The following is a 13208-nucleotide window of genomic DNA, read 5'->3' on the forward strand; positions in this document are numbered from 1 at the left end:
TTGTCTATAAGGTTCTCAGGTGAAATGTTACTTTGACATATTGTCACAGGACCAAATTAAAATGAAACCAGAATGCATGTCGTGTATTGAAAGCAGATGTACTGCAGTCAACACCTGACTTGTTTCAAGTTTTTCCTTTCAACCTTATTTTGTTGAGAAATTGGTTCTTAAAATAAAAACAAAACTACAATTTGGAGCAGGTGAGTTGGAGGTACTTTAGAACAACAAGGTCAACTTTTTCAAAACATTTCCAGAGTTATAAAGAGTGATAAACTGATAATGTGAATGAATGATTCAGTATAAAGTTCTCCGGACGGACCACCCCACCTCTTCCCTCATACAGCCTGTTTCTCTCCACTGGGGTTATGAAAGCACAGCCGGCCTCTGATTGGCTGTTGCTGTAGAAACCTCCAGTCTCACTATGATCGCTCCATTCCATGGACCAATCAGCGGGGCCGCTATGCCTCGTGACGTAGGTCTCCTCTCCCGTCAGCCAATCAGATTGCCGGATACTCCGGTACTTGATCCGTCTGGACTCCTCTCGCTCAGGTAGACGGGACGGAACGCGGAAAGGTGAGTTTCGTGCTTCTAACTTGATATTTACTCAAAGTGTCAGCACTAATGGATAACATTTGATTGCTGTTCATGCATATGATGCGCGCGTCGAGGCTGGGTTTTGGTGTACAAGCTGGGAAAAACATTTCGAAAAACGAAGGCCTCTGTGCGTCCTCTGCAGAGGAAGTAATATTTTCACCCATCCTCACCCACAGAGAGTAATTAGATAGTAACTAACGGTGGCAATATGAATGCTAATTGTTCATCTAAATATAGAAATACATGCTCACTCTCTTATTGATGTCTTCGTGCATTAAGTTGCAACCGATAAGCTAACTGTGTAAAAGGTGGACAATAAAGTGCGCTTTTAGGGGATCTGCCGATTGCGCTGCGCAAATAAATGTAATGATGCGTCGATCGTGGTGCGCATTTTACCAATACAAGTTTGCATCGGCAGATCGCAGTTTTGTAACTGCGCAATTGATCTTGGCATTTTGTTAATTTTGTCTGTTTACCCTAACCCTAACTAAGGATTCATTTTTTGCGCAGCGCAATCGGTGGATCGCACAGATCACTCTAAAGCACACGATAGTTATCTACTGAAGATTTGTAGTTAATGCTACTTTTGCATTGCTTATAGTTACAATAACTTAATAATAGAAGCATTGTTATTGAAAGGATACTCAGGTGAAAGCGCAACACTCTGAAAATGTTTCTTTTTAGCCTTTTGAGGCTTTGCTTCATTATTATTAGCAACCATTTCAATTAAATTATTTCTATATACCATCTTGATATAAGTTTGAAGGAGGAATTTCTCATAAAAATACAGTTATACACATACTCTATGGCTGTTTTTTTTTAAAGAAATAAAGATATAAATTAGGAATTTTATAATTAAAAAAGTATGGGCTTCTAAAATGTAGAATTTATTCAGTATAAATCAAATAGTGGAATTGTGGGCCTATTCAGAGGAAAGTTATGTTTTCAAGCAGTGATCTAGATTAAATGGGGGAAATTGGACTTGTTTCAGATTACATAATGAAAACAAACAAACCTGTGAACAGAAAAAATACAACTCATCACAAAGAATCACCATGGTTGATAAGTAGACTGTAGATATCATTATTATTTTTATTTTGTTTTAGTAAGATGCTGTAGGGTGATGTTTTGTTTTACATTCATGTAAAATTTTAAAAGCATAGCTGCTGTGTCTAAACTTTTCAGAGGATTGCCACCCACCCCGCACCCCCCCAAAAAACATCTGTTCAAGTTATGTAATGACTGTGCTTTGATTCTTGTTTACCTTAACTCTACCTTCCTTGGCAAAGCTCTGGATGCTGTAACGATCGATCTTTCTTTGTCATCCTGATTTTTGGTGAAGAAAAGCTGTGTACACAATAACTTGTGACATTTAATTTTGGTATGAATAAATTACCCTGCTCGATATTCTTGCCAATGTTTATTGATTCGATTAATTTTCTTGGTCTATATTGAAAGTATGCTTACTGTTCCTTCAGTGTCTATAACTCTGCATTCCTGTCTTCCAGTCTTCTCTCCGGATCTGCAGTCGCCTCACATTCATCCATCATGGCAGTGAACAGCTCGGCAAACATCCTGAGCTCCGCCTACCTGGCGGCAGAGTACGTCGATGCCGTTCTACCGGAGAACCCCTTCCAGCCCTCGCTGAAACACGCCTGGGGCTACATGCTGGACAACTACACCAAGTTTCAGATAGCCACCTGGGGGTCGCTCATTGTCCACGAGCTCGTCTATTTCCTCTTCTGCCTGCCTGGGTTCCTCTTCCAGTTTATGCCCTTCATGCAGAAATACAAGATCCAGCAGGTTTGTGTGTGTTTCTGGGTATTGACCATGAATTTATATGTTCTCATCTCAGTCTTGCAGGGTGTAGCAGTGCAGTGGTAAACTCAATTGTTGCAGTTGCATCCAAACTGGCATCTTTCTTTGTAGATTTGGATGAAGGTGGTACATCGGACTCATGTGTATGTGTGTGTGTGTGTGTGTGTGCATGCAGGATAAGCCGGAGACCTGGGAGAAGCAGTGGAAATGTTTCAAGATGTTGCTCTTCAACCATTTTTGCATCCAGTTCCCTTTGATCTGCGGGACGTACTATTTCACCGAATACTTCAACATCCCCTATGACTGGGACTCAATGCCACGCTGGTCAGTGCAGAAAACTGTTCTACGTGACTACTGCTGTTTGTCTCTGATCAGGTGTCGTGATGAATGACCTCTTCTTTTGACCTCCTCCACCAGGCCGTACCTGCTGGCTCAGTGCTTTGGCTGCGCCGTTGTTGAAGACACGTGGCACTACTTCCTCCACCGCCTGCTGCATCACAGGCGCATCTACAAATACATCCACAAAGTCCACCATGACTTCACTGTGAGTGAACTGATAAGATAATTAAACACAGAGCTCGTGTGGTCAGGTTATTTACTGAAACGTTACTTATTAAACATGCCGCAACTTTTATTCTTGTGGAAAAAAATAAGTGTACACCCCTCATGCTGTCTGTTCCGCTGTGCCCGCAGTCTCCTTTCGGCATGCAGGCGGAGTACGCTCATCCCGCTGAGACCCTCATCCTGGGTGCGGGTTTCTTCATTGGCATCATGATTTTCTGTAACCACGTGTTCCTCCTCTGGGCCTGGGTCTCCTTCCGTCTGCTGGAGACCATCGATGTCCACAGGTAAGAAGCACGTATGCTGACATTTCTTTCAAAGCTATTCCTTTAAATGTGACTTTGTGGGAGTCTGTGCAATGTTGCAAAAGGTATTAAAAAAAGTTTGTTTTTAAATGTATTTACTTAAAGTTAAGGAACAACAGCTGTAGCTGCTGTACTTCCTCCAACATTGTGTCACTGCGCCTTAACTTGATGTAATACACAATATCCACCACTAGAGGGAAACAGAACACCTGCTATCACAGTTTCAGCCACATTTTCTATTAAAGCAGGTTTATATGAGCTAACACTCATTTAATACAAATCAGAAATATGTATTTGGTTGGATGGTTGGTTGGATGTATTTGGCATGCTTTTTTTATTATGTGACACATTATTTGAAATATGTCTTTTTTATAGTGAAACAGTTGAGATCCACTTGAGTTTATATAGCACTGTTAAATCAAATACACCTCTTGAAGCACTTCTTAGGAAGTTAGAAACATCCCATCCCAGATAATTATATTAGAGCACACACTGAACATGCACCATGGTTAGTGAGTAACAGGTGCTCAACGTGTACCTCACAAACAGAAACCGTTACACTTCTATTCATGAAGACAGTTGGTAGTCTTTCATTCAGGCTCTCTACAAAAACAGCTTTTGAGACACAAAATCAGTAGTCAAAATGAGTTAAGATAAATGTGCTCAAATTCTATTTACATTGTATGTTCTCATGAAAAATTCTTAATGTGTGAATGATTTTTTAACAGATCTTAATTTTTTTTAAATTATTGTTTTGTCACTAACATATTGTATAATCCCTTTATATTTATGATTTTTAAAAACTGACACTCAAAAAAGCCACGTAATGGAGAAGAATACCTTCAATGACAGATGCCGAAAAAAGAACAACCAAATAAACAACAATCAAAATTCCTTTTTTGTCTTTTGATATTCAATAATGATTTTCTCATCATTTCACAACGAAAAAATAAAGTAGCTGTATTTCATCAGAAAATTTATGAAAACCTAAAGAAGTACTTTTTTCTCATGATACTTTCACATGTCAACTTGAAAAGAACCAGAGTTTATGTAATATTTGTTAATAATCACCCTCACAAAAGCAAGTTTTTTTTTTTCACAAATATTTTTATAGAAATTTTACTTTGAAACATACAAAAGCAAGTTTTTAATATGTTCGTCCCCTTGATATGGCTCCATTTTAAAATGTGAGGTTTATGATGACACTATGTGTTCGATATATGAATCATTATCATTGTCTGAGTGTAAACGTCTGAACCTCTTTCCTGCCAGTGGTTACGACATTCCTCTGAACCCGCTCCACCTGATCCCGTTCTACGCCGGCACTCGCTTCCATGACTTCCACCACATGAACTTCGTCGGGAACTACGCCTCCACGTTCACCTGGTGGGACAAGCTGCTGAAGACGGACAGCCAGTACAACAAGTACATGCAGAAACAGGAAGACAAGAAGGCGGAGTAAAGCGCTGGAGCCTCGGTCTGGAGGCGCTCGCCTGGACTGTTCTGTCTGAACGGTGGAAAACGCTCAGCAAAGTACTGCTATTAATCACCGTACACTTTTAGAACCACACTAAAGGGGTATAAGAAATGAATTTGCAGCACTTTTTCCTGAATCGCACCATGTGTTGAGTTCAGTTCACCTTCTGTGCCTTTACAAGAAGTCTTATGTGCTTCCTCGCAAGCTGCTGGCCTCAATAAAAACCATCAACATCCTCATTTTGACTCCTTATCAGATGAAAAAGTTGCGCCATGTTTCTGTCTTGTGAAATACTTGTGTTTCCTTGTGAAAGTGTCTGCACTAGCACTTCTTCTTGAGTTGATCTGAGTCACAGAGTCAGCCTTTCGCTCTGTGCTGTTCGGCCTTCAGTTCATTTTGAACTGTCTAAACTCAGAGTCAGCCTCTGAAGCAAGGGGAGCATTCTGGATGCAAACCTGTGTGATTTTCTTTCTTTTTTTTAATGAAAAGGGATTGGGTTGCAGGTCACTTCATGTAATGTTTGACGCTGAAATCAAGACGAAGATTCATGTGATTTTATTTTTTAAGAAAAAAACCAAAAAACCTAAGTCATGTTTGTTCTTCTATATATTTTTTTTTGTCCTATCAAAATAAAATATGAACACATTTTATCAAAAAGTTGTGGAGGTTTATTTGTGTGGAATTGTATTGTGATGATATGAAATATGAGGCGAAAATAAAGTTTATTTCATTGGGTTGTGTTGAACACATCAGTCAACCTTTCAGGGCCCCGAAATGTTAAGTTGAATAAAGCTGTGGAGAAGATTTATGATAAATACCATATATTTTTTTAATCAATGCATTGAGCCTAAATGTTCTCCACGTTTCATTTGTTTCCGTATATGCACAATAAGCGGGCAGGTTATATGTACCTTCCACTTCGTCCGTGGTTTCTTGCAATCAGAGGCGTAGCTACGGGGTAGGCAACACAGGCATTTGCCTAGGGCCCCGAGCTGAAGGGGGCCCTAGGGATGACTGACATCAGTCAATTTCGATGACAAATTAAAGGCGCTACACTCAGGGCCGGCTCTAGGCATAGGCGAACTAGGCGGCCGCCTAGGGCGCCACGTCCCGAGGGGGGCGTCGCGGTCGTACAAGGGGCGCCACGACGCTCTGTGTTCTGTGTGCCCCGCTGTGCAGCGGTCCGACGCACCGCGCTCCTCGTCCTCGGCGCTGCCCGGCACTGATCGGTATTGTTCGGCATCGCTCCTCAGCGCCCCCCCCCCTCGAAAAACACGCTCCCAAGGGGCGCTCTTCTCGGGCTCGCCAAGGGCGCCTCTGAAGCCCGGGCCGGCCCTGGCTACACTTGACGCTGCAACAACAGCATGGGGCCCTTATCCGAGTGCTCACCGGTTTGTTGCTAGTAAGGGGCCCCGACAGACGGCGGATATCAGCGACACAACTTGAACCCCCACCCCCCCCACCCCCGGATACATTACAATTACAATGACCCGTCGAGAACCTACCTAATGGGGCCCCACTACTACCCGGCTTGCATCGGGATACAGTCAAGTCGGCCTGCTGAAAAAAAAAAAAAAAATACCAGTAAATTTGTCTGGTGCGCTGCTGCTATGGCACTGTCACTCACTGCTTTCAGCCTGATTTTTCCTCCTGCGAAGTCCACCTGAGATGACAAGAATTTTGTGCAGCGAAAGAAGGAACCTTATTGATTCTGAATTGAACTGAATGGTGAGTTGTGTTATACATATTACAATGTCAAAATGATTAAATGAAAGTGCTTACTGTGAAATGTTAATATTTACATTAAATGATTAAATTAAATATGATGCACTTTATTGTGTTTTGAAAAAAACAAAAGACCTTTAAAACTGACACATTGTCGCCAACTCCTCACTTTGTAAGGTTCTGTCATCTTGTTATTTGTATCAAGGCTCATTTGCATATCTAGGTCAAATTAGATGATGACGTCATCTAAAACGATACATTGTTGCAAACTCCTCAGTCAGGAAAGTTCTAAATGACATTTTCATACAGAAAGAAGGAACCATATTGGTGCAAAATGAGTCACGTGAAGTGACAGAGCTCCAGCCATAGAGTCCTGACTCCTGAGCATTCAAAGGCAGCTTTTAAATGGAAGTACAGATATCTATTGTCATACATTTATTGTGTTTCATTATTCTTTTGCAAATGTAGAAATGCTATCTACAGTTAGAAATCAAATTTGATTGGTGCCTTGTCTCATGTTATCACACAGCGACATTTGAATAATTTAGATTGATTTGAATTGATTGAAAGTCCTTTATTTGTCACACAGGGGGAAAATGAAGTGTTCCAGCAGCACAGAGAAAAGAAATATAAATGGAAAAGAAACGTGAAATGTGAAATTTACAAAGCCCAACCATAAATAAAAAAAATTTAATATAATTCAAATATAAATTTAGGATAGATATAATTAAGCAAGCTAACTGACATAATTAAATATAATTTAAATAGAAATTTAAGACAGATAAAATTAAATAACAGATATAAACTAACAGATATGAATTAATAATTTACATATACATCTCAGACAGATATAATTAAATAAATAACAGATATACATTAAATATAATTCAAATATACTTCTAAAACAGGCACATATGTAGACTATAATAATAATAACAGACATAAATTACATATAATTTAAATATACAGTTAAGACAGACACATATGTACAATATAATAGAAAAATGTGAGAAACAAAAACATATACACAGGAGTTTCACAGAGCTGAATGGATGATGGATGGTAATGAATGATTGCACCCCCTGTTGTGTTTACAGACTCATGCAGTAACAGTAATAGTGTGACACTACCAGATATGGCCAGTGAGTGGCGCTAGAAGAGAATGAAAGATAGACTGGGAGAAGAAGTGGAGAAGAAGAGTGGTTGTTTTCTACAATGCTACGTGATGTCTGTATGTGCCACTGCTACAAGTTCAGTAAAGAGTTTAACTGGATCTTATGACTCCGTCTTCCTGAATAACCCACACAACAAAATTGGCGACGAGGATGAGCGCTTCGGTACCGAGTCCACCGCCGTTCCTTCCACATGCGGGTGAGCCACCGATACCTTTTGAGACATGGCGGAAATTCTTCGACAACTATATGCTCGTCATTAACGCCAGCGGGGACGCCTGGCCAGATGCAAGACGACGAGCAGTGCTTCTTCATTGCTTGGGTCCGGAGGGACAAAGACTTTTCTACACTTTGCCAGCACAAGGTACGACGTATGACGACGCTATGGCTGCCCTCGTTAAGCACTTCGTCCCTAAAGTAAATGTTGTAGCCTGCAGACATACTTTCAGACAACGCACCCAACGACCGGATGAATCGGCAGTGCAGTATGTGGCGGCTTTGAGAGCGTTAGCTTCACCGTGTGGGTTTGGACTGATGGAGCAGGAGATGATACGTGATCAGCTGATTTCTAATGCTTATCTCACGGCTGTGAGAGACAAGTTGCTGTTGGAGGATGACCTCACGCTGGAGAATGCTCTTACAATCGCATGCCAGGTGGAGGCAGCAGTTAAAAATGCTACACTGCTTTCTTCAACTAAGACAGTCCCGACTGCGCCAGTGCAAGCTGTTGGCGCGTCAAGGGGGCGTGTCCGAGGACAGAGAGGAGCTTGCGCAGCTACAGTCCCTGCTCCTGAACGGGATAAAAAGAGGAATGGAAACCAGCGGCAACGTAAGTGCTTCAGATGTGGCTCCAAAAAGCATTTAGCTAATGATACAAACTGTCCAGCTGTTTCAGTAAACTGTAATAACTGCGGTAAAAAGGGACATTTCGCCAAAGTTTGTAGCTCTGCTGCTAGTGAAATAAGAGAGGTGGTTGTTCCAGAACTAGCCATACTGCAGGTGAAAGATGTGAAACAGACAGCAGCAACCTTTGACAAAATTACCTGCAATGTCCACATTGAAGCACCTAAAGACAACTTTCATGTCCTGGAGTTGATGGTTGATACTGGAGCATCCGTATCTATCCTGCCAGAGACAATGTACAGACAGTATTTTGCAGACTGCTCGCTGACTGAACCTCAAGTCAAACTGGTCACTTATGCTAAACGTGAAGTGCCTGTTGTTGGTTGCCTGCCAGCAACAGCAGCCATTGCAGGGCAAGACAGCAGAGTTCCAGCCTCATTCCACATTGTTAAAGCTGGATCACCTTTGATGGGCCTGGACTTGATTAAAGCACTCAGTGTCAACATTATTGGAGGCAAGGTGAACTACAGTGCAGAAACTGATTCAAATACAGCTACGCATGACAATCAAAGCACAGCAGTGCAAATGGTTAATTTGACCCCACCGCAGCAGTTTGGATGTGTGAAAGGGTTCATCCACAAAGTACAAGTGGACAGCACCGTGCAGCCAGTGCGTCAAAAGTTGAGACGCCTACCACTGAGCATACGTAAGGAGGTGTCAGCAGAGCTCAATCGCCTACTTCAAGTTGGCATCATAGAACGTGTGGATGCGCCTGAATGGGTGAGTCCCTTGGTTGTGGCACGGAAACGTGGTGGAGGACTGCGGATGTGCGTGGATTTGCGTGAGCCCAATAAAAGTGTGATCATGGACTGTTATCCTCTCCCTCATATGGAGGACATTTTTGCTGAGTTGGCTGGTGCTACACACTACAGCCAAATTGACCTGAGTTCCGCTTACCACCAACTGCCTTTACACCCTGACAGCCGGAATCTCACTGCATTCATAACACATGAGGGTGTCTTCAGGTACACACGGGTACCCTTTGGCCTGGCATCAGCGCCGTCTGCTTTCCAGAAGATGATGCAGACGATCCTGAAGGACTTACCAGGAGTTCAAAACTACTTGGATGACATCATAATTTATGGTGATTCAAAAGAAATGCACGACCGACACCTACAAGCTGTTCTGCAGAGGCTGTCAAATGCTGGACTTCAGATTAACTTTAACAAAAGCTCATTTGGTCAGACCAGCATTCCTTTCCTCGGACATGTGGTTTCAAAGGAAGGTCTGCGCCCGAGTCCAGATCACCTGACTGCCATCGCAGAGGCTCCTGCACCAAAAGACATGGCAGCACTGCGCTCTTTCCTGGGCTTAACTTCCTGGTTCAGCAAGTTCCTTCCCAACTATGCAACGCTGGTCGAGCCACTACGACAGCGACTCAGAGCAAATGCCCAGGCTGAGCTGCAATGGGATGCAGCAGCAGAAAACAGTTTTGCGAAGCTGAAAACACTGCTTCTTGAGAGTCCTGCACTTGCCATCTATAACCCAAAGCTTCCTACCTTCATCACGACAGATGCCTCAGACTATGGGTTAGGAGCTGTCCTGACGCAGCTACACCCAGACAACAATGAATGTATCGTTGCCTTTGCTTCTCGTACACTGTCAGCTGCAGAGAGGAAATATTCTACGACTGAAAAGGAGGCCCTGGCTTGTGTTTGGGCTGTGGAACGATGGCGTACTTATGTGTGGGGACACAGATTCACACTCAGAACCGACCATCAAGCTCTGACCACCCTTCTCAACACCAAAGGCATGAACAGAGCTGGCATGAGAATCGCCAGGTGGTCAGCGAGATTGATGTGTTTTCAATATGATGTGCAGTACCGCCCAGGTACACAGAATGTAATGGCAGACTGTCTTTCACGTGTTCCCCTCGCTACCTCCAACACGACTGCAGAAGCTGAGCAAGAATTATTCACAGAGATAGCTGAGATTTCTCCTCTCCTGATGGCAGTGCCACTGACAGATTTTAAAGCTGAATGTGAGGACTGTCCTGAACTTACAAAGCTGCGACAAGTCATTCAGTCTGGATGGCCTAAGTCAAAAAAAGCTCTTCCAGGTGATGTGCAGCCTTACTTCCTGGTGCGACATGAACTAGCTGTTGAGGCGCCGCTGATCTTCCGGGGAGCTCGCCTGATGGTGCCTAAGTCTCTTCAAATGAGGATCGTCCAGCTGGCACATGAAGGGCACCAGGGTGTGGTTCGCACGAAACAACGCCTCAGAGAACTCTACTGGTGGCCACGCATGGATGATGTGGTTCACACAGTTTTGTCGGCCTGCACAATCTGCCAGTCTTGTGACAAAACAGCCAAAACGCCTGCGGCCCCAATGCAGCCTGTGGAATTTCCAGGGGGCCCTTTTCAACATGTGGCTGTGGATATTGTCGGTCCTTTTGACCTGGGGACCTATGGCTGCAGATTCGCCATTACTCTCATGGACTATTTCAGTAAATGGCCAGAAGTTGCCTTTACTTCATCTGCAACTACAGACACTGTCATAAGGTTCCTGGATTCCATCTTTGCACGTGAAGGAAATCCCTGTGCCATTACAACTGATAATGGCCCACAATTCACGTCTTATGCCTTCACTGACTTTCTCAAAGAGAGGGGCATCAAGCACATCAGGACAAGTGTTTACCATCCTCAAGCGAACGGATGTGTGGAACGCTTTAATAGAGTGCTTAAGGACTGTGTTCAAGCGGCTCAGGTAGCTCAACGCCCGTGGAAACCAGCAGTCACTGAAATGCTGCAGAGCTACAGAGCAACTGCTCATGCAACAACAGGTGAATCCCCTTTCCAGCTTCTGAGAGGACGACCGATGCGGACAAAACTGAATGTTCTGCTACCACCAACAGACAGCGGGACATATGCTCACGTTGCAACCAGAGTTGCCATGCAACAGAAAAAAAGCAAATGCTACACAGACAAGAAACGAGGTGCCAAAACTCCCAAGGTCACAGTCGGTGCCAAGGTCCGGGTGCGCAAGCCTTTTCGTGTGGGAAAAGGAGAGAGACAATACACTGACCCAATGTCTGTGGAGCAACAGACAGGACTGAGCACCTTTATCCTGAGTGATGGGAAAAAGTGGAACGCAACACGCCTTTCTCTCTGTCCAGACGGCACAGAGGAAGCACAGAGAGCTGGTACTGAAAAGACCAGTAGCCCAGCTAAGAATATGACAAGACAAACTACTCACAGAGACAGACAGAAACCAGCTTGGACAAAAGATTATGTAATGAAGTAGCTCCAAGCCTAATGCAAAACTAAGCTGATTAGGTGACGGTAATTTTAAGTTCAGTTGCTACATTTTGAGTTTATAAGTCACATTTTCAGTTAGTCTTATACGTTAGTAAGGTTATTTGGAAATGCGTGAATAATTTATGTTTGTTATAAATGTATGGAGTCAGACCTTATTTCATTACTGAAGGTTTTATCTGAATACAGTATTTCATTTCATTTCATTATCTGGATACAGTATTTCATTTGAGTTTGGTTTGCATTGAATAACAGTTGAAATACAAAATGCTAATTCTACTTGTGTCAAAGATTGTTCATACAAAGAAGTGTTCTTTCTGAGTAACAGGGGAGATGTTGTGTTTACAGACTCATGCAGTAACAGTAATAGTGTGACACTACCAGATATGGCCAGTGAGTGGCGCTAGAAGAGAATGAAAGATAGACTGGGAGAAGAAGTGGAGAAGAAGAGTGGTTGTTTTCTACAATGCTACGTGATGTCTGTATGTGCCACTGCTACAAGTTCAGTAAAGAGTTTAACTGGATCTTATGACTCCGTCTTCCTGAATAACCCACACAACCCCCCCCCCCCCCCCCCCCCCCCCCCCCCTTCTTTTTTGATTGACAGGTAAGTGAGAGGCTTGCAGACTTGTTTGAATCCTCCCAGCAGTGGTGCACCAGACAAATTTACCGGTATTTTTTTTTCAGTGTGAGAAATATATATATGTGGCATGAGTACATGACAAAAGACCGAAATGCGTGACTGTCACACTCAATGCGTGAGACTTGAAAGCCCTGCCAGTTTGCATGGGGCTTGGGGCCGACATGTCTGTAAGCCCTTGCATGAACGTGCAGTCAGTGTTGTCAAACACACAAAGTGAAGCGGACATATCCCTCAGGGCACGCTAAGAGAAGAAAAATCAAGAAGAGGATGAAAAGAAAAAAACATTATAGTGGTAAGTGAAATGTGTAAGCTATGTGTGTTACATTATAAAAAAAGTTAGTCCCAGTTAGTCCAAGGGACTTTGTCCCAAACTCCCAGTCATCCACCACCAAGCACCAGAAAAGTTAGCTGAGTCTGTAAGATGAGTGATTTTAACCATTTTCTTCAAAACACATTAATAAAGTCTGTATATAATCATTCACATTATTTGACAGCGTGGTTAACAACACACTTCTGTGTTATGACAAACTTAGAGCACATATTTACCTCTGCCAGCAGAGGTAATGTAATCGTCATGGTTTGTTTGTCTGTCCTTCTGTCTGTCTGTCTGTTGACAACATAACTTCCAAACTATGGCACATATTATGACCAAATTTTCAAGTATTTCCTTGCTGATCCTTCGTTCTGGACTTCATGCATCATAATTCTGGGCCTGAGAGGCCCCATAGACCCTCTTGCCTAGGGCCCCCAGAGGAT

At 43.0% G+C, this 13208-nt stretch overlaps 1 protein-coding gene across 1 annotated transcript; it reads left to right on the top strand.

Moving 5' to 3' along the window:
• The first annotated feature begins 512 nt into the window (after positions 1 to 512).
• LOC115391051 (methylsterol monooxygenase 1) lies at positions 513 to 5378 on the top strand. The gene is made up of 6 exons (XM_030095146.1): positions 513 to 573; positions 2103 to 2397; positions 2588 to 2736; positions 2830 to 2956; positions 3106 to 3260; positions 4551 to 5378. The coding sequence occupies exons 2-6, from the start codon at positions 2143 to 2145 to the stop codon at positions 4738 to 4740; spliced, it is 876 nt and encodes a 291-aa protein (XP_029951006.1). The 5' UTR covers positions 513 to 573; positions 2103 to 2142; the 3' UTR covers positions 4741 to 5378.
• The last annotated feature ends 7830 nt before the right edge of the window (positions 5379 to 13208 follow it).

The sequence above is a fragment of the Salarias fasciatus genome, chromosome 6 (assembly GCF_902148845.1).
Source record: "Salarias fasciatus chromosome 6, fSalaFa1.1, whole genome shotgun sequence".
In the NCBI taxonomy this organism is placed as follows: domain Eukaryota; kingdom Metazoa; phylum Chordata; class Actinopteri; order Blenniiformes; family Blenniidae; genus Salarias; species Salarias fasciatus.

Bases quoted from the DNA above. Each gene is read 5' to 3' on its own strand.
- LOC115391051 (XM_030095146.1), top strand. From the start codon at position 2,143: ATGGCAGTGAACAGCTCGGCAAACATCCTGAGCTCCGCCTACCTGGCG. The intron at 2,737-2,829 runs GTCAGTGCAGAA...CTCCTCCACCAG, and splicing joins TGGGACTCAATGCCACGCTG to GCCGTACCTGCTGGCTCAGT. The intron at 2,957-3,105 runs GTGAGTGAACTG...CTGTGCCCGCAG, and splicing joins AAGTCCACCATGACTTCACT to TCTCCTTTCGGCATGCAGGC.